General features: G+C 47.3%; 1 protein-coding gene across 1 annotated transcript; it reads left to right on the top strand.

The window, feature by feature from the left end:
- The first annotated feature begins 1,795 nt into the window (after positions 1-1,795).
- Positions 1,796-26,109, top strand: LOC120041841 (putative ciliary rootlet coiled-coil protein 2). The gene is made up of 10 exons (XM_038986707.1): positions 1,796-1,936; positions 5,705-5,811; positions 7,407-7,613; positions 9,448-9,544; positions 17,951-18,040; positions 19,231-19,377; positions 20,390-20,589; positions 23,823-24,005; positions 25,689-25,735; positions 25,829-26,109. Exons 3-10 carry the CDS (start codon positions 7,468-7,470, stop codon positions 26,107-26,109), a joined length of 1,191 nt encoding a protein of 396 aa, XP_038842635.1. The 5' UTR covers positions 1,796-1,936; positions 5,705-5,811; positions 7,407-7,467.
- The last annotated feature ends 384 nt before the right edge of the window (positions 26,110-26,493 follow it).

Genomic DNA, 26,493 nt, shown 5'->3' on the forward strand with positions numbered 1-26,493 from the left:
AGAGTGTTTTCTATCCAATACTAATAATAATATGCATATATTAGCAACTATGACTGAGGAGCAGCCCGTTTACTCTGGGCACCTCTGTGCACCTTTCATCCAAGCTACTCAATACTGCCCCCTGCAGCCATAAGAAGTTCAACCCTTTACAATGAAGATCAGTGAAGTTATTTGGATTTTTACAAATTATCTTTGAAAGACAGGGTACTAAAAAAAGGGACCTTTCTATTTTTGCTGGGTTTACATTTACCAAAACAATTCAGGTTCAACGCAATAATCATTTATTGATTTAAAGTCCAATACAGCCATTTTTATCTCAAAATCAAATTATTTCTGGGTGGCAATTAAGTACCTTCAAATGGTCAACAATAAAAAAAGCACAACAGCAAAGAGCAAAATCTTAAAACACGGTGGTACAAGTACACGAAGAGGAACTTTTGAATAACTCAGAAATATTGTTCTGTGTCCTGATTGACCGTCTGAAAAAAACAATAACACAAGGCCTCAGCTGTCCTCTTGTGGTGCGGAGGGTTACTGATCTGGATGCAGAGACAAAGATTTTATGTTCAATCCCACGTACAGTACTCTATAACCATGTTTTTAAAAGTTTTTTTACGGTGAAATTGAGAGGTGTTCTTTATTTAATCCAGATTTATAAATCGAGTCAGAAATGCAGAATTTAGAGAAGAAAACATTCTGTAAAAACGGACTGTTGAACTTAATTTAAAAGAAAACACCCATTATAATTCCTACTTTGAGACACTTGACGTGATGCCCTCTGTTGTATTTTCCATCATCTGAAAAACAGAAGTGATCCTAGATCAGCACTTATCTTGGACCCAGAAGTACACACAGCATATAAAGAGGATGGGTGAAGGGATGGTGAATGACCCAGTTACCAGTATTTCTCTGGGTTAGTTATGTCTGAGAAGGTTAAAAAGGAAGCATGGAATTCCTGATTGACCGTACTGCCGTGGCGACCGTACTGCCACGGCGACCGTACTGCCACGGCGACCGTACTGCCATGGCTATAAGAGATCTTCCCTGGTGTTGCAGAGGATGAGACACCTGGTTTTGGATACCAGATAATGCAGCTTCCAAACTCCACAGATTGTGCAGATTGTCAACGTTTAAAGTGTATAGTTGTGTTTGTCTGAATAAATGCTGTTCAAATGTTCTATGAATTAAATGATGATTCATTTAATTTGTAAAGCGCTTTTCTCTCACCCAAGGCACTGAAGAATATTTAAAAAAAATGTAATACAAATAATAATAATAATAAAAAATGCAAAACACAGAACACAAACAACAATCAAAGCTACATTCTGGTGTCATCAGATCTGGAGGACGGGAGAACAGAATTAACAAAAGGTCATTTTTAAAGCTTTTCTGAACAGATCAGTCTTTAGCTGTGTTTTAAAGGAGGACAGAGACTCTGCAGCTCTCATAGTGTCTGGAAGTGTCAGGTTGGAGATGGATTCAGGAAGCTGGCCTGTATTTCTAGTTGTCAGACTCCTAAATTGACAGGAGCGTGTCTTGGGCCGAGTGGCTAGAGTAAAGGGGGATGAGTTTAAGGTCGGACAACCCCTGACACATTTGGCGAGATCCATGCCTGTGGTACAGACCAGGTCCATTGTTTGGATATTTTTTTGGGGGTGGGTGGCAAAGTCCACGTTCTGTTTGGAGTACAAAGTTGTCCAGGACATCAGCCAGGCCGGTAGAGAGACTGCAGTCAGGGGAGTTGACATGTTGAAATCACCAAACACTAGCATAGCGAGGCTGAAGGTGCTCAGGACGGGTTTAGTAAACTCGGATAGTTTAACAAGAATGTCAGAGAGTTGAGTGTTTAGGAGGCCGATAAATCAGCACAGCCAGTGATTTTGAAAGTCCGGATGTGTGAGGAGGGTCAGATGGAGTACATTGGTTGACGGTCCAGGTAGGTGTAACTAGATGGAGTACATTGGTTGACGGTCCAGGTAGGTGTAACTAGATGGAGTACATTGGTTGACTGTCCAGGTAGGTCTAGCCAGATAGAGTACATTGGTTGACGGTCCAGGTAGGTGTAACTAGATGGAGTACATTGGTTGACGGTCCAGGTAGGTGTAGCTAGATGGAGTACATTGGTTGACTGTCCAGGTAGGTGTAGCTAGATGGAGTACATTGGTTGACTGTCCAGGTAGGTGTAGCTAGATGGAGTACATTGGTTGACTGTCCAGGTAGGTGTAGCTAGATGGAGTACATTGGTTGACTGTCCAGGTAGGTCTAGCCAGATAGAGTACATTGGTTGACGGTCCAGGTAGGTGTAACTAGATGGAGTACATTGGTTGACGGTCCAGGTAGGTCTAGCCAGATAGAGTACATTGGTTGACTGTCCAGGTAGGTGTAACTAGATGGAGTACATTGGTTGACGGTCCAGGTAGGTGTAACTAGATGGAGTACATTGGTTGACTGTCCAGGTAGGTGTAGCTAGATGGAGTACATTGGTTGACTGTCCAGGTAGGTGTAGCTAGATGGAGTACATTGGTTGACTGTCCAGGTAGGTCTAGCCAGATGGAGTACATTGGTTGACTGTCCAGGTAGGTGTAACTAGATAGAGTACATTGGTTGACTGTCCAGGTAGGTCTAGCCAGATGGAGTACATTGGTTGACTGTCCAGGTAGGTGTAACTAGATAGAGTACATTGGTTGACTGTCCAGGTAGGTGTAACTAGATGGAGTACATTGGTTGACGGTCCAGGTAGGTGTAGCTAGATGGAGTACATTGGTTGACTGTCCAGGTAGGTGTAGCTAGATGGAGTACATTGGTTGACTGTCCAGGTAGGTGTAACTAGATAGAGTACATTGGTTGACTGTCCAGGTAGGTCTAGCCAGATGGAGTACATTGGTTGACTGTCCAGGTAGGTGTAGCTAGATGGAGTACATTGGTTGACGGTCCAGGTAGGTGTAGCTAGATGGAGTACATTGGTTGACTGTCCAGGTAGGTCTAGCCAGATGGAGTACATTGGTTGACTGTCCAGGTAGGTGTAACTAGATAGAGTACATTGGTTGACTGTCCAGGTAGGTGTAACTAGATGGAGTACATTGGTTGACTGTCCAGGTAGGTGTAGCTAGATAGAGTGAATTGGTTGACGGTCCAGGTAGGTGTAGCTAGATGGAGTACATTGGTTGACTGTCCAGGTAGGTGTAACTAGATGGAGTACATTGGTTGACTGTCCAGGTAGGTGTAGCTAGATGGAGTACATTGGTTGACGGTCCAGGTAGGTGTAGCTAGATGGAGTACATTGGTTGACTGTCCAGGTAGGTCTAGCCAGATGGAGTACATTGGTTGACTGTCCAGGTAGGTGTAACTAGATAGAGTACATTGGTTGACTGTCCAGGTAGGTGTAACTAGATGGAGTACATTGGTTGACTGTCCAGGTAGGTGTAGCTAGATAGAGTGAATTGGTTGACGGTCCAGGTAGGTGTAGCTAGATGGAGTACATTGGTTGACTGTCCAGGTAGGTGTAACTAGATGGAGTACATTGGTTGACTGTCCAGGTAGGTGTAGCTAGATAGAGTGAATTGGTTGACGGTCCAGGTAGGTGTAACTAGATGGAGTACATTGGTTGACGGTCCAGGTAGGTGTAACTAGATGGAGTGAATTGGTTGACTGTCCAGGTAGGTGTAGCTAGATGGAGTACATTGGTTGACGGTCCAGGTAGGTGTAGCTAGATGGAGTACATTGGTTGACGGTCCAGGTAGGTGTAGCTAGATGGAGTGAATTGGTTGACTGTCCAGGTAGGTGTAGCTAGATGGAGTACATTGGTTGACTGTCCAGGTAGGTGTAGCTAGATGGAGTACATTGGTTGACTGTCCAGGTAGGTGTAACTAGATGGAGTGAATTGGTTGACTGTCCAGGTAGGTCTAGCCAGATAGAGTACATTGGTTGACTGTCCAGGTAGGTGTAGCTAGATGGAGTGAATTGGTTGACTGTCCAGGTAGGTCTAGCCAGATAGAGTACATTGGTTGACTGTCCAGGTAGGTGTAGCTAGATGGAGTACATTGGTTGACGGTCCAGGTAGGTCTAGCCAGATAGAGTACATTGGTTGACTGTCCAGGTAGGTGTAACTAGATGGAGTACATTGGTTGACTGTCCAGGTAGGTCTAGCCAGATGGAGTACATTGGTTAGGAGAAATGTACTCGTTGGGCTGATGCCAAGTGTCATTGAGGCAGAGAAAGTCTAGACCTCAATCAGTGAGGATGTTGTTCAGTGGTAATAGTCCTACGATACAGTCCTCAAATGCAGATTTCCAATACTATGCTTTAAGCAGCTACAAATGTAGATGCTGAAAATGTGGTGGTGATGACTGGACAGCTTTTTACTCTATAAGAACGTTTGCCGCAACCGAAACGAATGTTCTGGGAACTTTAACAGGACCAATGTTGGTTTGCTGGGAAAAACATTACTGGTACGTTGTGTTGTTATATTCTCTGGGAACCTAATGAGAACGTTTGGGGAACGTTCTGTGGTGACTGTTACAGATGTTGTGCACAGATATTTTAGTGATCGTTAAGAAAAACATTCCAAGGATATTTCATTTAACACATAAAAATAATTTCGGGGGGGGGTGTATTTATCCTAGTGTTAGATAAAACCCTAGAACTAAATGGGAATCTGAGCTAATGTCCTGGGAATGTTCCCGGTTTGCTGGGTAGTTTGCGTGTTACTGTATGTTACTGTGTGTGTGTGTGTGTGTGTGTGTGTGTGTGTGTGTGTGTGTGTGTGTGTGTGTGTGTGTGTGTGTGTGTGTGTGTGTGTGTGTGTGTGTGAGCCTGTGTGTGTGTGTGAGCCTGTGTGTGAGCCTGTGTGTGTGTGTGTGTGTGTGTGTGTGTGTGTGTGTGTGTGTGTGTGTGTGTGTGTGTGTGTGTGTGTGTGTGTGTGTGTGTGTGTGTGAGAGAGCGAGCGAGAGAAACATGGCTGAAAAATCACCATTGGAGTGACATCATAAGAGTCTATAGCTATAGTAGTCTCAAGGTTAGACAGCTCCCATCTCCCTCCCATGACCTGTCTCCCTCCCATGACCTGTCTCCCTCCTATGACCTGTCTCCCACCCATGACCTGTCTCCCTCCCATGACCTCTCCTTCCTGTCTCCCTCCTATCTCCCTCCCATGACCTGTCTCTCTCCCATGACCTGTCTCCCTCCTGTCTCCCTCCCATGACCTGTCTCCCTCCCATGACCTGTCTCCCTCCTGTCTCCCTCATATCTCCCTCCCATGACCTGTCTCCCTCCCATGACCTGTCTCCCTCCTGTCTCTCCCATGACCTGTCTCCCTCCCATGACCTGTCTCCCTCCTGTCTCCCTCCTGTCTCCCTCCCATGACCTGTCTCCCTCCCATGACCTGTCTCCCTCCCATGACCTGTCTCCCTCCTGTCTCCCTCCCATGACCTGTCTCCCACCCATGACCTGTCTCCCTCCCATGACCTGTCTCCCTCCCATGACCTGTCTCCCTCCTGTCTCCCTCCCATGACCTGTCTCCCTCCCATGACCTGTCTCCTTCCTGTCTCCCTCCTGTCTCCCTCCTATCTCCCTCCCATGACCTGTCTCCCTTCTGTCTCCCTCCTATCTCCCTCCTATCTCCCTCCCATGACCTGTCTCCCTCCTGTCTCCCTTCTGTCTCCCTCCCATGACCTGTCTCCCTCCCATGACCTGTCTCCCTCCCCAGACGTGTGCCTACCGGGTGGGTCGTGAGCAGGCCCGTGTGAGGGCCCTGTGGCGCCAGGCAGCCTCCCTACGGAGCACCTTCACCCAGCTCAGGACCTTCGCTGACAGGTGAGTGTTGCGACCTTGTCAGACCCCATCCAGGAACCTGACAGGAACCCCCTCCAAGCCCCCAGTCCATACCGCCGTCCAGACTCCCAGCAGAACCTGGGGTATCACACAAGTAACCCTCCAGTCCTCCGCTCCTCTCCCCTCCTCCCCCACTCCAGTCCTCCGCTCCTCTCCCCTCCTCCCCCACTCCAGTCCTCCGCTCCTCTCCCCTCCTCCCCCCCTCCAATCCTCCGCTCCTCCACCTTCTGAACCCCATGAACCACTCCATCCATCCCTGCCTAGGATCAAGGGGGGCGGGCAGGGGGGGTCATTCTGCTCCCCCAGCTTGGTGCTTCCTCACTGGGGACGGATGGCTCCGGATACCCCTGGTCTGATGAATGAGGCATCCATCAGGATAAATCCCGAACGCAGCTGAAGTTGAACACGGGGTTTAAAGTCATGTATAAATACCAACAACGGGGAGCGTCGTTGAGTAATTAGCTGTAGCGTACACTACTCTGCTTGTGGACAGAAATACCTCGTGTTTACACCAACAACGGGGAGCATCGTTGAGTAATTAGCTGAAGCGTACACTACTCTGCTTGTGGACAGAAATACCTCGTGTTTACACCAACAACGGGGAGCATCGTTGAGTAATTAGCTGTAGCGTACACTACTCTGCTTGTGGACAGAAATACCTCGTGTTTACACCAACAACGGGGAGCATCGTTGAGTAATTAGCTGTAGCGTACACTACTCTGCTTGTGGACAGAAATACCTCGTGTTTACACCAACAACGGGGAGCATCGTTGAGTAATTAGCTGTAGCGTACACTACTCTGCTTGTGGACAGAAATACCTCGTGTTTACACCAACAACGGGGAGCATCGTTGAGTAATTAGCTGTAGCGTACACTACTCTGCTTGTGGACAGAAATACCTCGTGTTTACACCAACAACGGGGAGCATCGTTGAGTAATTAGCTGTAGCGTACACTACTCTGCTTGTGGACAGAAATACCTCGTGTTTACACCAACAACGGGGAGCATCGTTGAGTAATTAGCTGTAGCGTACACTACTCTGCTTGTGGACAGAAATACCTTGTGTTTACACCAACAACGGGGAGCATCGTTGAGTAATTAGCTGTAGCGTACACTACTCTGCTTGTGGACAGAAATACCTCGTGTTTGAGGCTCGGAGTCAAGCGTGAGACGGTCCCAGTTCAAAGTGAGCTGCAGGCTTTTGGAGCTTAAGTGTTACAGGCAGAATCCATCTTGTCCTCAATAGGATACAACCAACCCTTTTTCCTAATGAAAAACAATGGGTCACAACTTCAAAACTCAAGACTTTGGGTCTGTTTTCTGTTTTCTTGCAAACAATACTTACCAGTTATGTCGTGTTAAGCCTGGATGAATCCCAATGGTTACCATGTCCCTCTGTCTGTAGGAGTCTGTCTGAAACGTTAACCATGTTCCTCTGTCTGACATGTTAACCATGTCCCTCTGTCTGTAGGAGTCTGTCTGACACGTTTACCATGTTCCTCTGTCTGACATGTTAACCATGTTCCTCTGTCTGTAGGAGTCTGTCTGACACGTTAACCATGTTCCTCTGTTTGTAGGAGTCTGTCTGACATACGTGGGGAGTGTGTGACTGCGAGCCGTAGTCTACATGTGGCCTGTATGTCTCTGGAGGCCAGGGTAACACCGCACATCGCCCCTAGTGGGCTGGAGGTGTCAGAGCTGGAAAGGCAGCTGAGGGACAAGCTGAAGGAAGCCATGCAGCTGCAGGGACGCTGGGACGCTGAGAAAGTAGAGCTCAACTCCAGGTCTGTCTGTCTGTCTGTCTTGCCTGACTGCCTGTCTATCTGTCTGTCTTGCCTGCCTGTCTATCTGTCTGTCTTGCCTGCCTGTCTGTCTGTTTGTCTTGCCTGTCTGCCTGCCTGCTTAACAGCCTGTCTGCCTGCCTGCCTAACTGCCTGTCTTGCCTGCCTGCTTGTTTGTCTCTGGGATGAAGAGAAAGTAGAGCTCAACTCTGTCTGTCTTTCAGTCTGTCTTTCAATCTGTATCGGTCGCCGATTTCCCAAAACTGAACACGTCACCCTGAATGTTACAGTAGCTTGCCTTCCTAATGAAAGCAGAAGTGATATAGAGTAAAAGGAAGAATGGGTTTGTTCTACAGGACGTCTATGATGTCACGCCATCCGTACATCCCATGGAGTAAAACCAGATCCTAACTGTCCTGATAACTTGACTTTGTGTCAGTTGGATCAAGTCAGGTATTTTCTGTGGATTGTCACCCCTGGCTGGGTAATACAGTAATGCAGGAAAGACAATCCTCTCGGAAGATCTGAATAACCATGATGCTTTGTGTTTCTAGAGCCAAACAGACCTCCCGATCCTCAATACATGTGCCACAACCATCAGAGTATTCACATTCTCAATGGGCATTTGATCTTAGGAGATACACTATGAAGCTACAGGACAGTAACTCCAAACCTCGAGATTGTTACCTAGCACGGGGAACATGTTACCTAGCATAGGGAATATATTACCTAGCACGGGGAACATGTTACCTAGCATAGGGAATATATTGCCAGGCACGGGGAACATGTTACCTAGCATAGGGAATATATTACCTAGCACAGGGAACATGTTACCTAGCATAGGGAATATATTACCTAGCACGGGGAACATGTTACCTAGCATAGGGAATATATTTCCTAGCACAGGGAACATGTTACCTAGCATAGGGGATATATTACCTAGCACAGGGAACATGTTACCTAGCATAGGGATTATATTACCTAGCACAGGGAACATGTTACCTAGCACAGGGAACATGTTACCTAGCACAGGGAACATGTTACCTAGCACAGGGAACATGTTACCTAGCATAGGGATTATATTACCTAGCACAGGGAACATGTTACCTAGCATAGGGAATATATTACCTAGCACAGGGAACATGTTACCTAGCATAGGGATTATATTACCTAGCACAGGGAACATGTTACCTAGCACAGGGAACATATTACCTAGCACAGGGAACATGTTACCTAGCACAGGGAACATGTTACCTAGCACAGGGAACATGTTACCTAGCACAGGGAACATATTACCTAGAACAGGAAACATGTTACCTAGCACAGGTAACATGTTACCTAGCACAGGGAACATTTTACCTAGCACGGGGAACATGTTACCTTGCACAGGGAACATGTTACCTAGAACAGGGAACATGTTACCTAGCACAGGGAACATGTTACCTAGAACAGGGAACATATTACCTAGCACATGGAACATGTTACCTAGCACAGGGAACATGTTACCTAGCACAGGGAACATGTTACCTAGCACAGGGAACATGTTACCTAGCATAGGGAACATATTACCTAGCACAGGGAACATGAGAAGGTTGAGGGTCTCTCTTCATGAGTACTTCCTCAGATCATGCTGTCAGATGCCTAGGCTATATGATCTGAAAAGTGTGTGTGTGTGTGTGTGTGTGTGTGTGTGTGTGTGTGTGTGAGTGTGTGTGTGTGTGTGTGTGTGTGTGTGTGTGTGTGTGTGTGTGTGTGTGAGTGTGTGTGTGTGTGTGTGTGTGTGTGTGTGTGTGTGTGTGTGTGTGTGTGTGTGTGTGTGTGTGTGTGTGTGTAAAAGGATCCTGGAGCTGGCAGACATGGTGAAGCATCTCAGAGCCCAGAACAGTGAGAAGGATACAGGCCTTGCTGCCATGCAGACCAGTCTGGACAGGATGGTGAGACTCACACACACACACACACAATAACACACACACACACACACACACACACACACACACACACACACACACACACACACACATACACATACAGGATGATGGGACCTCAGGGACCGCTGGGTTGTAGTCTGTTGTCTGGGACCATAACTTCTAATATACTCCATCACTTCCCTGCTGACTGTCATGAGGCAGGAGGCAGTCTGGGGGCAGTCTGGGGCAGACTGGGGCAGTCTGGGGCAGTCTGGGGCTGTCTTTGGCAGTCTGGGGCAGACTGGGGTTGTCTGGGGGCAGACTGGGGCAGTCTGGGGTAGTCTGGGGAAGTCTGGGGTATGTCAGGGGTGAGAGGGGGTGGGGATACCCCCACTCTGTGTGCGCCCGCCAGACCCCATGGTTTCCTGTATGTTTGACCCCTATGGCTTCCTGTATGTTTGACCCCTATGGCTTCCTGTATGTTTGACCCCTATGGTGTCCTGTATGTTTGACCCCTATGGTTTCCTGTATGTTTGACCTTATGGTTACCTGTATGTTTGACCCCTGTGGTTTCCTGTATAGTTGACCCCTATGGTTTCCTGTATATTTGACCCCTATGGTGTCCTGTATATTTGACCCCTATGGTTTCCTGTATGTTTGACCCCTATGGTTTCCTGTATGTTTGACCCCTATGGCTTCCTGTATGTTTGACCCCTATGGTGTCCTGTATGTTTGACCCCTATGGCTTCCTGTATGTTTGACCCCTATGGTTTCCTGTATGTTTGACCCCTATGGTTTCCTGTATGTTTGACCCCTATGGCTTCCTGTATGTTTGACCCCTATGGTTTCCTGTGTGTTTGACCCCTATGGTTTCCTGTATGTTTGACCCCTATGGCTTCCTGTATGTTTGACCCCTATGGTTTCCTGTATGTTTGACCCCTATATTTTCCTGTATGTTTGACCCCTATGGTTTCCTGTATGTTTGACCCCTATATTTTCCTGTATGTTTGACCCCTATGGTTTCCTGTATGTTTGACCCCTATGGTTTCCTGTATGTTTGACCCCTATGGTGTCCTGTATGTTTGACCCCTATGGTTTCCTGTATGTTTGACCCCTATGGTTTCCTGTATGTTTGACCCCTGTGGCTTCCTGTATGTTTGACCCCTATGGTTACCAGTATGTTTGACCCCTATGGCTTCCTGTATGTTTGACCCCTATGGTTTCCTGTATGTTTGACCCCTGTGGCTTCCTGTATGTTTGACCACTGTGTCTTCCTGTATGTTTGACCCCTACGGTTTCCTGTATAGTTGACCCCTATGGTTTCCTGTATATTTGACCCCTATGGTTTCCTGTATGTTTGACCCCTATGGTTTCCTGTATGTTTGACCCCTATGGTTTCCTGTATGTTTGACCCCTATGGTTTCCTGTATGTTTGACCCCTATGGTTTCCTGTATGTTTGACCCCTGTGGCTTCCTGTATGTTTGACCACTGTGGCTTCCTGTATGTTTGACCCCTACGGTTTCCTGTATAGTTGACCCCTATGGTTTCCTGTATATTTGACCCCTATGGTTTCCTGTATGTTTGACCCCTATGGTTTCCTGTATGTTTGACCCCTATGGTTTCCTACATGTTTGACCCCTATGGTTACCTGTATGTTTGACCCCTATGGTTTCCTGTATGTTTGACCCCTATGGTTTCCTGTATGTTTGACCCCTATGGTTTCCTGTATGTTTGACCCCTATATTTTCCTGTATGTTTGACCCCTATGGTTTCCTGTATGTTTGACCCTTGTGGCTTCCTGTATGTTTGACCCCTATGGTTTCCTGTATGTTTGACCCCTATGGTTTCCTGTATGTTTGACCCTTGTGGCTTCCTGTATGTTTTGTCCCCTGTGGTTTCCTGTATGTTTGACCCCTATGGTTACCTGTATGTTTGACCCCTATGGCTTCCTGTATGTTTGACCCCTATATTTTCCTGTATGTTTGACCCCTATGGTTTCCTGTATGTTTGACCCCTATGGTTTCCTGTATGTTTGACCCCTATGGTTTCCTGTATGTTTGACCCCTATGGTTTCCTGTATGTTTGACCCCTATGGTTTCCTGTATGTTTGACCCCTATGGTTACCTGTATGTTTGACCCCTATGGTTTCCTGTATGTTTGACCCCTATGGTTTCCTGTATGTTTGACCCCTGTGGTTACCTGTATGTTTGACCCCTATGGCTTCCTGTATGTTTGACCCTTGTGGCTTCCTGTATGTTTGACCCCTATGGCTTCCTGTATGTTTGACCCCTATGGTTTCCTGTATGTTTGACCCCTATGGTTTCCTGTATGTTTGACCCCTATGGTTTCCTGTATGTTTGACCCCTATGGTTTCCTGTATGTTTGACCCCTATGGTTACCTGTATGTTTGACCCCTATGGTTTCCTGTATGTTTGACCCCTATGGTTTCCTGTATGTTTGACCCCTATATTTTCCTGTATGTTTGACCCCTATGGTTTCCTGTATGTTTGACCCCTATGGTTTCCTGTATGTTTGACCCCTATGGTTTCCTGTATGTTCGACCCCTATATTTTCCTGTATGTTTGACCCCTATGGTTTCCTGTATGTTTGACCCCTATGGTTTCCTGTATGTTTGACCCCTATGGTTACCTGTATGTTTGACCCCTATGGTTTCCTGTATGTTTGACCCCTATGGTTTCCTGTATGTTTGACCCCTATGGTTTCCTGTATGTTTGACCCCTATGGCTTCCTGTATGTTTGACCCCTATGGTTTCCTGTATGTTTGACCCCTATGGTTACCTGTATGTTTGACCCCTATGGTGTCCTGTATGTTTGACCCCTATGGTTTCCTGTATGTTTGACCCCTATGGCTTCCTGTATGTTTGACCCCTATGGTTTCCTGTATGTTTGACCCCTATGGTTACCTGTATGTTTGACCCCTATGATTACCTGTATGTTTGACCCCTATGGCTTCCTGTATGTTTGAACCCTATGGCTTCCTGTATGTTTGACCCCTATGGTTTCCTGTATGTTTGACCCCTATGGTTTCCTGTATGTTTGACCCCTATGGCTTCCTGTATGTTTGACCCCTATGATTACCTGTATGTTTGACCCCTATGGTTTCCTGTATGTTTGACCCCTATGGTTTCCTGTATGTTTGACCCCTATGGTTTCCTGTATGTTTGACCCCTATGATTACCTGTATGTTTGACCCCTATGGTTTCCTGTATGTTTGACCCCTATGGTTTCCTGTATGTTTGACCCCTATGGTTTCCTGTATGTTTGACCCCTGTGGTTTCCTGTATGTTTGACCCCTATGGTTTCCTGTATGTTTGACCCCTATGGTTACCTGTATGTTTGACCCCTATGGTTTCCTGTATGTTTGACCCCTATGGTTTCCTGTATGTTTGACCCCTATATTTTCCTGTATGTTTGACCCCTATTGTTTCCTGTATGTTTGACCCCTATGGTTTCCTGTATGTTTGACCCCTATATTTTCCTGTATGTTTGACCCCTATGGTTTCCTGTATGTTTGACCCCTATGGTTACCTGTATGTTTGACCCCTATGGTTACCTGTATGTTTGACCCCTATGGTTTCCTGTATGTTTGACCCCTATGGTTTCCTGTATGTTTGACCCCTATGGTTTCCTGTATGTTTGACCCCTATGGTTACCTGTATGTTTGACCCCTATGGTTTCCTGTATGTTTGACCCCTATGGTTTCCTGTATGTTTGACCCCTATATTTTCCTGTATGTTTGACCCCTATGGTTACCTGTATGTTTGACCCCTATGGTTTCCTGTATGTTTGACCCCTATGGTTTCCTGTATGTTTGACCCCTATATTTTCCTGTATATTTGACCCCTATGGTTTCCTGTATGTTTGACCCCTATGGTGTCCTGTATGTTTGACCCCTATGGTTTCCTGTATGTTTGAGCCCTATGGCTTCCTGTATGTTTGACCCCTATGGTTTCCTGTATGTTTGACCCCTATGGTTTCCTGTATGTTTGACCCCTATGGTTTCCTGTATGTTTGACCCCTATGGTGTCCTGTATGTTTGACCCCTATGGTTTCCTGTATGTTTGACCCCTATGGTTTCCTGTATGTTTGACCCCTGTGGCTTCCTGTATGTTTGACCCCTATGGTTACCAGTATGTTTGACCCCTATGGCTTCCTGTATGTTTGACCCCTATGGTTTCCTGTATGTTTGACCCCTGTGGCTTCCTGTATGTTTGACCACTGTGGCTTCCTGTATGTTTGACCCCTACGGTTTCCTGTATAGTTGACCCCTATGGTTTCCTGTATATTTGACCCCTATGGTTTCCTGTATGTTTGACCCCTATGGTTTCCTGTATGTTTGACCCCTATGGTTTCCTGTATGTTTGACCCCTATGGTTTCCTGTATGTTTGACCCCTATGGTTTCCTGTATGTTTGACCCCTGTGGCTTCCTGTATGTTTGACCACTGTGGCTTCCTGTATGTTTGACCCCTACGGTTTCCTGTATAGTTGACCCCTATGGTTTCCTGTATATTTGACCCCTATGGTTTCCTGTATGTTTGACCCCTATGGTTTCCTGTATGTTTGACCCCTATGGTTTCCTACATGTTTGACCCCTATGGTTACCTGTATGTTTGACCCCTATGGTTTCCTGTATGTTTGACCCCTATGGTTTCCTGTATGTTTGACCCCTATGGTTTCCTGTATGTTTGACCCCTATATTTTCCTGTATGTTTGACCCCTATGGTTTCCTGTATGTTTGACCCTTGTGGCTTCCTGTATGTTTGACCCCTATGGTTTCCTGTATGTTTGACCCCTATGGTTTCCTGTATGTTTGACCCTTGTGGCTTCCTGTATGTTTTGTCCCCTGTGGTTTCCTGTATGTTTGACCCCTATGGTTACCTGTATGTTTGACCCCTATGGCTTCCTGTATGTTTGACCCCTATATTTTCCTGTATGTTTGACCCCTATGGTTTCCTGTATGTTTGACCCCTATGGTTTCCTGTATGTTTGACCCCTATGGTTTCCTGTATGTTTGACCCCTATGGTTTCCTGTATGTTTGACCCCTATGGTTTCCTGTATGTTTGACCCCTATGGTTACCTGTATGTTTGACCCCTATGGTTTCCTGTATGTTTGACCCCTATGGTTTCCTGTATGTTTGACCCCTGTGGTTACCTGTATGTTTGACCCCTATGGCTTCCTGTATGTTTGACCCTTGTGGCTTCCTGTATGTTTGACCCCTATGGCTTCATGTATGTTTGACCCCTATGGTTTCCTGTATGTTTGACCCCTATGGTTTCCTGTATGTTTGACCCCTATGGTTTCCTGTATGTTTGACCCCTATGGTTTCCTGTATGTTTGACCCCTATGGTTACCTGTATGTTTGACCCCTATGGTTTCCTGTATGTTTGACCCCTATGGTTTCCTGTATGTTTGACCCCTATATTTTCCTGTATGTTTGACCCCTATGGTTTCCTGTATGTTTGACCCCTATGGTTTCCTGTATGTTTGACCCCTATGGTTTCCTGTATGTTCGACCCCTATATTTTCCTGTATGTTTGACCCCTATGGTTTCCTGTATGTTTGACCCCTATGGTTTCCTGTATGTTTGACCCCTATGGTTACCTGTATGTTTGACCCCTATGGTTTCCTGTATGTTTGACCACTGTGGTTTCCTGTATGTTTGACCCCTATGGTTTCCTGTATGTTTGACCCCTATGGCTTCCTGTATGTTTGACCCCTATGGTTTCCTGTATGTTTGACCCCTATGGTTACCTGTATGTTTGACCCCTATGGTGTCCTGTATGTTTGACCCCTATGGTTTCCTGTATGTTTGACCCCTATGGCTTCCTGTATGTTTGACCCCTATGGTTTCCTGTATGTTTGACCCCTATGGTTACCTGTATGTTTGACCCCTATGATTACCTGTATGTTTGACCCCTATGACTTCCTGTATGTTTGAACCCTATGGCTTCCTGTATGTTTGACCCCTATGGTTTCCTGTATGTTTGACCCCTATGGTTTCCTGTATGTTTGACCCCTATGGCTTCCTGTATGTTTGACCCCTATGATTACCTGTATGTTTGACCCCTATGGTTTCCTGTATGTTTGACCCCTATGGTTTCCTGTATGTTTGACCCCTATGGTTTCCTGTATGTTTGACCCCTATGATTACCTGTATGTTTGACCCCTATGGTTTCCTGTATGTTTGACCCCTATGGTTTCCTGTATGTTTGACCCCTATGGTTTCCTGTATGTTTGACCCCTGTGGTTTCCTGTATGTTTGACCCCTATGGTTTCCTGTATGTTTGACCCCTATGGTTACCTGTATGTTTGACCCCTATGGTTTCCTGTATGTTTGACCCCTATGGTTTCCTGTATGTTTGACCCCTATATTTTCCTGTATGTTTGACCCCTATTGTTTCCTGTATGTTTGACCCCTATGGTTTCCTGTATGTTTGACCCCTATATTTTCCTGTATGTTTGACCCCTATGGTTTCCTGTATGTTTGACCCCTATGGTTACCTGTATGTTTGACCCCTATGGTTACCTGTATGTTTGACCCCTATGGTTTCCTGTATGTTTGACCCCTATGGTTTCCTGTATGTTTGACCCCTATGGTTTCCTGTATGTTTGACCCCTATGGTTACCTGTATGTTTGACCCCTATGGTTTCCTGTATGTTTGACCCCTATGGTTTCCTGTATGTTTGACCCCTATATTTTCCTGTATGTTTGACCCCTATGGTTACCTGTATGTTTGACCCCTATGGTTTCCTGTATGTTTGACCCCTATGGTTTCCTGTATGTTTGACCCCTATATTTTCCTGTATGTTTGACCCCTATGGTTTCCTGTATGTTTGACCCCTATGGTTACCTGTATGTTTGACCCCTATGGTTTCCTGTATGTTTGACCCCTATGGTTTCCTGTATGTTTGACCCCTATGGTTTCCTGTATGTTTGACCCCTATGGTTTCCTGTATGTTTGACCCCTATGGTTTCCTGTATGTTTGACCCCTATGGTTTCCTGTATGTTTGACCCCTATGGTTTCCTGTATGTTTGACCCCTATGGTTTCCTGTATGTTTGACCCCTATGGTGTCCTGTATGTTTGACCCCTATGGTTACCTGTATGTTTGACCCCTATGGTTTCCTGTATGTTTGACCCCTATGGTTTCCTGTATGTTTGACCCCTATATTTTCCTGTATGTTTGACCCCTATGGTTTCCTGTATGTTTGACCCCTATATTTTCCTGTATGTTTGACCCCTATGGTTACCTGTATGTTTGACCCCTATGGTTTCCTGTATGTTTGACCCCTATGGTTTCCTGTATGTTTGACCCCTATGGTTACCTGTATGTTTGACCCCTATGGTTTCCTGTATGTTTGACCCCTATGGATTCCTGTATATTTGACCCCTATGGTTTCCTGTATGTTTGACCCCTATGGTGTCCTGTATGTTTGACCCCTATGGTTTCCTGTATGTTTGAGCCCTATGGCTTCCTGTATGTTTGACCCCTATGGTTTCCTGTATGTTTGACCCCTATGGTTTCCTGTATGTTTGACCCCTATGGTTTCCTGTATGTTTGACCCCTATGGTTTCCTGTATGTTTGACCCCTATGGCTTCCTGTATGTTTGACCCCTATATTTTCCTGTATGTTTGACCCCTATGGTTTCCTGTATGTTTGACCCCTATGGTTTCCTGTATGTTTGACCCCTATGGTTACCTGTATGTTTGACCCCTATGGTTTCCTGTATGTTTGACCCCTATATTTTCCTGTATGTTTGACCCCTATGGTTTCCTGTATGTTTGACCCCTATGGCTTCCTGTATGTTTGACCCCTATGGTTTCCTGTATGTTTGACCCCTATGGCTTCCTGTATGTTTGACCCCTATGGTTTCCTGTATGTTTGACCCCTATGGCTTCCTGTATGTTTGACCCCTATGGTTTCCTGTATGTTTGACCCCTATGGTTACCTGTATGTTTGACCCCTATGGTTTCCTGTATGTTTGACCCCTATATTTTCCTGTATGTTTGACCCCTATGGTTTCCTGTATGTTTGACCCCTATGGTTTCCTGTATATTTGACCCCTATGGCTTCCTGTATGTTTGACCCCTATGGTTTCCTGTATGTTTGACCCCTATGGTTACCTGTATATTTGACCCCTATGGTTTCCTGTATGTTTGACCCCTATGGCTTCCTGTATGTTTGACCCCTATGGTTTCCTGTATGTTTGACCCCTATGGCTTCCTGTATGTTTGACCCCTATGGTTTCCTGTATGTTTGACCCCTATGGCTTCCTGTATGTTTGACCCCTATGGTTTAATGCATTTACATTTATAATCCCAGCCCCTGTCCGCACAGAGGCCTTTGTTAAACATAATTTGTTCTTAACTGACTTGCCTAGTGAAATGAAATAAAAAATGTTCCAGGAGACAAGCAGAGCGGAAGACAGGGCAGAGATGGACGACTTTCTCTCAGAGATAAACATCCTTCAGAAGGTCCTAACCAGCATCACACAGGTATTCAGCCTGCTGCAGGTCCTAACCAGCATCACACAGGTATTCAGCCTGCTGCAGGTCCTAACCAGCATCACACAGGTATTCAGCCTGCTGCAGGTCCTAACCAGCATCACACAGGTATTCAGCCTGCTGCAGGTCTTAACCAGCATCACACAGGTATTCAGCCTGCTGCAGGTCCTAACCAGCATCACACAGGTATTCAGCCTGCTGCAGGTCCTAACCAGCATCACACAGGTATTCAGCCTGCTGTAGGTCCTAACCAGCATCACACAGGTATTCAGCCTGCTGCAGGTCCTAACCAGCATCACACAGGTATTCAGCCTGCTGCAGGTCCTAACCAGCATCACACAGGTATTCAGCCTGCTGCAGGTCCTAACCAGCATCACACAAGTATTCAGCCTGCTACAGATCCTAACCAGCATCACAAAGGTAGCCAGACCAGGCCTGGGCCTAACCAGCATCACACAGGTATTCAGACCAGGCCTGGGACTATCATATCACTATCAGTGCTTTTTTATCAGTGCCGGTTTCCCAGAACCAGATTCAGTCCTGGAATTTAAATTAAGAGATTGCTTTTGAAATGGTACCCTATTCCCTATATAGTTTAGACTAGAGCCATATTCCCTATATAGTGCACTACTTTAGACCAGAGCCCTATTCCCTATTATAGTGCACTACTTTAGACCAGAGCCCTATTCCCTATTATAGTGCACTACTATAGACCAGAGCCCTATTCCCTATATAGTGCACTACTATAGACCAGAGCCCTATTCCCTATTATAGTGCACTACTATAGACCAGAACCCTATTCCCTATTTAGTGTACTCATTTTACCCAGGAACCATAAGGCCCTGGTCAAAAGTAGTGCACTATATAGGGAATAGGGCTCTGGTCTAAAGTAGTGCACTATAATAGGGAATAGGGCTCTGGTCTATAGTAGTGCACTATATAGGGAATAGGGCTCTGGTCTATAGTAGTGCACTATAATAGGGAATAGGGCTCTGGTCTAAAGTAGTGCACTATATAGGGAATAGGGTGCCATTTGGGACACATTCTCTTACTTTGTAATCCAAGACTAGACTTAGTCTGGGTGTGAGAAACTAGCCTTCTGTATATGTTGTAGTTCTTTTAAGCAAAGTTACTCAGGATGTTGCCTTCTCTTTCTCCAACCCATTCCACTTCCTGTTCAGCTGGTTCATGGTGGTGAGGATGGTAATGTCTCTGGTGGTCAACCTTCGTCCTCCTCCTCCTCACCTCTCCGGGGCCGCACTCCCCAATGCAACAGCACCCTGATGGCTGTCAAAGGTCTCCTCTCCCAACACCAGATACAAACACAGGTCAGACAAATCCCTCATTCAACATGGGATACCAGTCTTGGGGTCAATTCCATTTCAATGCCAGTCAATGCATGAAGTCAAACAAAGTCCCACATGTTCCTCATTGAAAAGCATGGAAGAGAATAGGAAATGGAATGTCAGTGTACTTCCTGAATTGACTGGAATTGAAGTGTTATGGACCCCAAACCTGAAGGTACTTGTAGTCTCGGACTATCTACAGACTTGTAGTCTCACCCTACACATCTTGGACTATCTACAGACTATTCACAGACTGTCTTGGACTATCCACAGACTGTGCTTGGACTATTCACAGACTGTCTTGGACAATCCACAGACTTTGCTTGGACAATCCACAGACTGTCTTGGACAATCGACAGACTGTGCTTGGACTATCCACAGACTGTCTTGGACAATCCACACACTGTCTTGGACAATCCACAGACTGTCTTGGCCTATCCACAGACTGTCTTGGACTATCCACAGACTGTGCTTGGACAATCCACAGACTGTCTTGGACAATCCACAGACTGTCTTGGACTATCCACAGACTGTCTTGGACTATCCACAGACTGTGCTTGGACAATCCACAGACTGTGATTGGACTATCCACAGACTGTCTTGGACTATCCACAGACTGTCTTGGACTAACCACAGACTGTCTTGGACAATCCACAGACTGTCTTGGACTATTCACAGACTGTGCTTGGACTATCCACAGACTGTCTTGGACTATTCACAGACTGTGCTTGGACTATTCACAGACTGTGCTTGGACTATTCACAGACTGTCTTGGACTATCCACAGACTGTCTTGGACTATTCACAGACTGTCTTGGACTATTCACATACTATCTTGGACTATCCACAGACCGTCTTGGACAATCCACAGACTGTCTTGGACTATCCACAGTCTGTCTTGGAAAGACTCATACAAACATAGTGATAAACAACTGGTGATGTAACAAAGGGCTTTATACATTTGATTGATTGATTGAAATGTGATTGATAAACAGGACCTGCGTAGCCGGCTGGATGCAGCCCTGGAGCAGGTAGATATTCTACATAGGAATCTGCAGGAGCAGGAGGAGGAGAGGAGGGACCTGGAGGGGAGGATGAAGGAGGTGCAGAAGGAGAACCAGCAGGTTGAGAGGAGTCTGGAGGAGAAACACAGAGACAACCAGAGATTCCACACCTCCCTGGACCTCCTCAACAGGTAACAACGTGCTAATGTCTGGGGGGGGGGGGGGAGGTCTGGGAGAGTGTCCCGCAGGTCTGTGAGAGTGTCCCGCAGGTCTGGGAGAGTGTCTCGCTGGTCTGGGAGAGTGTCTCGCTGGTCAGGGAGAGTGTCCCGCAGGTCTGGGAGAGTGTCCCGCAGGTCTGGGAGAGTGTCTCGCTGGTCTGGGAGAGTGTCCCGCAGGTCTGGGAGAGTGTCTCGCTGGTCAGGGCGGGGTGTCTGTTGATCTGTTGTTCATGTGTGAGGTGTCTGGGCTGCAGTTGAGGGCGATGTTCTTTAGGGCCCTGGCGAAGGTGGGCACTGTTGCCTTGTGTAGATGGTCGTAAAGGCTATTCATGTCATGGGTGAAGTGGTTTAGTTTTGAGGCACAAGTCACAGGAAATACTTGCATTTACCTGCTGTATGGTAGCAGGGTGGAAGTATTTTCGTGGTAGCAGGGTGGAGATAACCACTTGTGTGTTGGGGAAAGTATAGAAGCTTTTTCAATCACTCCCTTGAGTGCTGTGGCCACCCTTTCCTGCTGTGCTCTCAGGTCGTTTGAGCCTGTGTGTATTATTATGTGGCTGGGTGAACCTAGTTGGTCCTCAGACAGAAGGTCTAGGGGGCGCTGGGTGTTTGGACGTGTCACCGCTATGGTCAGGATCTGAGATGGGCTGTTCTGCTGGCTTCTCTGCGGGGGGGGGGGGGGGGGGGGGGTGCTCTCTAGTGCGCTCTCTCTGTCACACACCATCCCCCTCACCCTCTCCTCCAGCACCCTCACCCTCTCCTCCATCCCCCTCACCCTCTCCTCCAGCCCCCTCACCCTCTCCTCCATCCCCCTCACCCTCTCCTCCAGCACCCTCACCCTCTCCTGCATCCCCCTCTCCCTCTCCTCCAGCACCCTCACCCTCTCCTCCAGCACCCTCATTCTCTCTTCCAGCACCCTCACCCTCTCCTCCAGCACCCTCTCCTCCAGCACCCTCACCCTCTCCTCCAGCACCCTCACCCTCTCCTCCAGCACCCTCACCCTCTCCTCCAGCACCCTCACCCTCTCCTCCATCCCCCTCACCCTCTCCTCCAGCACCCTCACCCTCTCCTCCAGCACCCTCACCCTCTCCTCCAGCCCCCTCACCCTCTCCTCCAGCACCCTCACCCTCTCCTGTATCACCCTCTCCTCCAGCACCCTCACCCTCTCCTCCAGCACCCTCACCCTCTCCTCCAGCCCCCTCACCCTCTCCTCCAGCCCCCTCACCCTCTCCTCCAGCACCCTCACCCTCTCGCCAGGGCCCACACTCTCTCCATCGCACTCTCCCTCTCCTCCAGCACCCTCACCCTCTCCTCCAGCTGAAACTGTTTGGGGTTGCCCTCTACCAATACTGTTCCAGACTTGTACAGGTTGACATTGGCTGACTCAGAGTCCTCGTTGGCTGACTCAGAGCCCTCGTTGGCTGACTCAGAGCCCTCGTTGGCTGACTCAGAGCCCTCGTTGGCTGACTCAGAGAGGGGTAGTGTGTTAATATAGCACTGCGTCATGCCAGGGGATGGTCTGTGTTATTATAGCACTGCATCATGCCAGGGGATGGTCTGGTTAATATAGCACTGTGCCATGCCAGGGGATGGTCTGTGTTATTATAGCACTGTGTCATGCCAGGGGATGGTCTGGTTAATATAGCACTGTGCCAGGGGATGGTCTGGTTAATATAGCACTGTGTCATGCCAGGGGATGGTCTGGTTAATATAGCACTGTGCCATGCCAGGGGATGGTCTGTGTTATTATAGCACTGTGTCATGCCAGGGGATGGTCTGGTTAATATAGCACTGTGCCAGGGGATGGTCTGGTTAATATAGCACTGTGTCATGCCAGGGGATGGTCTGGTTAATATAGCACTGTGCCATGCCAGGGGATGGTCTGGTTAATATAGCACTGTGCCAGGGGATGGTCTGGTTAATATTGCACTGTGTCATGCCAGGGGATGGTCTGGTTAATATAGCACTGTGCCAGGGGATGGTCTGGTTAATATAGCACTGTGTCATGGGATGGTCTGGTTAATATAGCACTGTGTCATGCCAGGGGATGGTCTGGTTAATATAGCACTGTGCCAGGGGATGGTCTGTGTTAATATAGCACTGTGCCAGGGGATGGTCTGGTTAATATAGCACTGTGCCAGGGGATGGTCTGGTTAATATAGCACTGTGTCATGGGATGGTCTGGTTAATATAGCACTGTGTCATGCCAGGGGATGGTCTGGTTAATATAGCACTGTGCCAGGGGATGGTCTGGTTAATATAGCACTGTGCCAGGGGATGGTCTGGTTAATATAGCACTGTGTCATGGGATGGTCTGGTTAATATAGCACTGTGTCATGCCAGGGGATGGTCTGGTTAATATAGCACTGTGCCAGGGGATGGTCTGGTTAATATAGCACTGTGTCATGCCAGGGGATGGTCTGGTTAATATAGCACTGTGCCATGCCAGGGGATGGTCTGGTTAATATAGCACTGTGCCAGGGGATGGTCTGGTTAATATAGCACTGTGCCAGGGGATGGTCTGGTTAATATAGCACTGTGCCAGGGGATGGTCTGGTTAATATAGCACTGTGCCAGGGGATGGTCTGTGTGAAGGATTCAGTTACTTACGTTCCCTTTTTTTTATAGCAGTCAGAAAAAGAGTGTCTCTCGATTTTCCGTAAGGATCTTGTTTTTGTACTCTCTCCGTGCCTTGTCATTTTCTACATCCAAGGGGTACTGTATTGTAATGACCTCTGCACAGAGGGAGGGAGCTTCAAAGGCCTCTGCATTTACGTGGCTGTGAAACTCTCCTGCCGTTGTTGGACTCAAGGGCTTTGACACCTTTCTCTTTACACTTCAGTGCTATTTAACGTTGCAGTCAGATCTGTTCTGCAGGTTTCTGTTGTGCTTATTTTACTAGTCGTTGGTTTGCCAGAGCATTTGCTGTATAGTCCTTTGGGAATAAGAATCTTTGGTAGTATGAATCCTTCCAGGTAATTTTGTCCAAAATCAGGATGTAGGTTTGGAGTTTTGATTTGGAGTGAAGGTTATGTTGTGGAGGGTAGTATCCCGTATATGTTCTTGTGGAAATATCCAAGTTTATCCAACTCTAAATCGTATATATTTTTTAAAAACATGCTCTCTCTCTCTCTCTCTCGCCCCGTCTCTATCTCTCCATCCGCCCCCTCTCTCTCTCTCTCTCTCTCTCTCCTCCTCCCCCCCAGTGAGAAGGTCAGCCTGGAGAAGCTGGTTGTGGGCCTCCAGCAGAAGACAGAGTCCCTGGGGGCAGAGCTGGAGGTGATGAGGGGGTCGGCTGGGGATCTCCAGAGACAGAGAGACCTGCTCCGCCAGCAGAGAGACGACCTGGAGAGACAGCTGGAACGCCAACGCAGCGAGGCCCAGAGAGGGTAGGTCTAGGGAAACATCACACACACACACGTGTACATGCTCACAGACACACACACACAGACACACATGAGGAGGAGAAGGAGAGAGAGAGGAAGAAGAGAGAGAGCATCATCCCTCCACCCTGCTGGTTTTCTATCTGTTTGTTGAGAGTTGAGATCAGGAACACATGTCAGGACAGAGCCCAGATCACTCTCTATGAAAATGCAAAAGCTTTACATTGCATTACTACATTACAAACTCATACTAGAGGGATGAGAGAGCAGAGAGAGCAGAGAGAGCAGAGAGAGCAGAGAGAGTAGAGAGAGAGTAGAGAGAGTAGAGAGAGAGGAGAGAGAGGAGAGAGAGGAGAGAGAGTGGAGAGAGAGGAGAGAGAGAGAGAGTGAGGAGAGAGAGTGGAGAGAGAGAAGAGAGAGGAGAGAGAGAATAGAGTGCAGGGAGTGTAGAGAGAGAGAGTAGGGAGAGAAAAAGAAGAGAGCGAGAGTAGGGAGAGAGAGAGAAGAGGGAGAGAAGAGATAGAGAAGAGGGAGAGCAGAGAGAGAAGAGGGAGCGAAGGGGGAGAGAAGAGGGAGAGGAGAGATAGAGAAGAGTGAGAGAAGGGAGAGGAGAGGGAGAGGAGAGGGAGAGGAGAGATAGAGAAGGGGGAGAGCAGAGAGAGAGATGAGAGAGAGAAGAGAGTGTAGAGTGTAGAGAGGAGGGAGAGAAGAGAGAGTTGAATGAGAGTGACTTTGTTGTTGTGAGGTTTCTCCCTCTGTGCAGAAATGTGATTATGTAAGAACGAGAGCAGGACATGCGATCCAGAGATACAGGAATAAACTAATCCAGAGATACAGGACTAAACTAATCCAGAGATACAGGACTAAACTAATCCAGAGATACAGGACTAAACTAATCCAGAGTTACAGGACTAAACTAATCCAGAGATACAGGAGTAAACTAATCCAGAGATACAGGACTGAACTAATCCAGAGATACAGGACTAAACTAATCCAGAGATACAGGACTAAACTAATCCAGAGATACAGGACTAAACTAATTCAGAGATACAGGACTAAACTAATCCAGAGATACAGGACTAAACTAATCCAGAGATACAGGACTAAACTAATTCAGAGATACAGGACTAAACTAATTCAGAAATACAGGACTAAACTAATCCAGAGATACAGGACTAAACTAATCCAGAGATACAGGACTAAACTAATCCAGAGATACAGGACTAAACTAATCCAGAGATACAGGACAAAACTAATCCAGAGATACAGGACTAAACTAATTCAGAGATACAGGACAAAACTAATCCAGAGATACAAGACTAAACTAATCCAGAGATACAGGACAAAACTAATTCAGAGTTACAGGACTAAACTAATCCAGAGATACAGGACTAAACTAATCCAGAGATACAGGACAAAACTAATCCAGAGATACAGGACTAAACTAATTCAGAAATACAGGACTAAACTAATCCAGAGATACAGGACTAAACTAATCCAGAGATACAGGACAAAACTAAAGGGGATTCTCTAGTTTTGACCATTAGGTTTCAGCATTTCTCCATCTCCATTCACTGTGATATGGATTCATGTCTGTTAAGGGAGTTTTTATAAAACATATTGTCTGTTTGAGCCCCCATGCCTGTGTCCCTGTGTTTGAGCCCCCGTCCCTGTGTCCCTGTGTTTGAGCCCCCATGCCTGTGTCCCTGTGTTTGAGCCCCCATGCCTGTGTCCCTGTGTTTGAGCCCCCATGCCTGTGTCCCTGTGTTTGAGCCCCCATGCCTGTGTCCCTGTGTTTGAGCCCCCATGCCTGTGTCCCTGTGTTTGAGCCCCCATGCCTGTGTCCCTGTGTTTGAGCCCCCATGCCTGTGTCCCTGTGTTTGAGCCCCCATGCCTGTGTCCCTGTGTTGAGCCCCATGCCTGTGTCCCTGTGTTGAGCCCCCATGCCTGTGTCCCTGTGTTTGAGCCCCCATGCCTGTGTCCCTGTGTTGAGCCCCCATGCCTGTGTCCTCTGTTTGAGCCCATGCCTGTGTCCCTGTGTTTGAGCCCCCATGCCTGTGTCCCTGTGTTGAGCCCCCATGCCTGTGTCCCTGTGTTTGAGCCCCCATGACTGTGTCCTGTGTTTGAGCCCCATGCCTGTGTCCCTGTGTTTGAGCCCCCATGCTGTGTCCCTGTGTTTGAGCCCCATGCTAGCCCCGTGTTTGAGCCCCCATGCCTGTGTCCCTGTGTTGAGCCCCCGTCCCTGTGTTGAGCCCCCATGCCTGTGTCCCTGTGTTTTGAGCCCCCATGCCTGTGTCCCGTGTTTGAGCCCCCATGCCTGTGTCCCTGTGTTTGAGCCCCCATGCCTGTGTCCCCGTGTTTGAGCCCCCATGCCTGTGTCCCTGTGTTTGAGCCCCCATGCCTGTGTCCCTGTGTTTGAGCCCCCATGCCTGTGTCCCTGTGTTTGAGCCCCCATGCCTGTGTCCCTGTGTTTGAGCCCCCATGCCTGTGTCCC

Source organism: Salvelinus namaycush, unplaced genomic scaffold (assembly GCF_016432855.1).
Source record: "Salvelinus namaycush isolate Seneca unplaced genomic scaffold, SaNama_1.0 Scaffold554, whole genome shotgun sequence".
Taxonomy (NCBI): Eukaryota; Metazoa; Chordata; class Actinopteri; order Salmoniformes; family Salmonidae; genus Salvelinus; species Salvelinus namaycush.

Coding starts and splice junctions, on each gene's coding strand:
- LOC120041841 (XM_038986707.1), top strand. CDS start 7,468: ATGTCTCTGGAGGCCAGGGTAACACCGCACATCGCCCCTAGTGGGCTG. Junction 9,545..17,950: donor AGACCAGTCTGGACAGGATG/GTGAGACTCACA, acceptor AAAATGTTCCAG/GAGACAAGCAGAGCGGAAGA. Junction 20,590..23,822: donor TCCCTGGACCTCCTCAACAG/GTAACAACGTGC, acceptor CCTCCCCCCCAG/TGAGAAGGTCAGCCTGGAGA.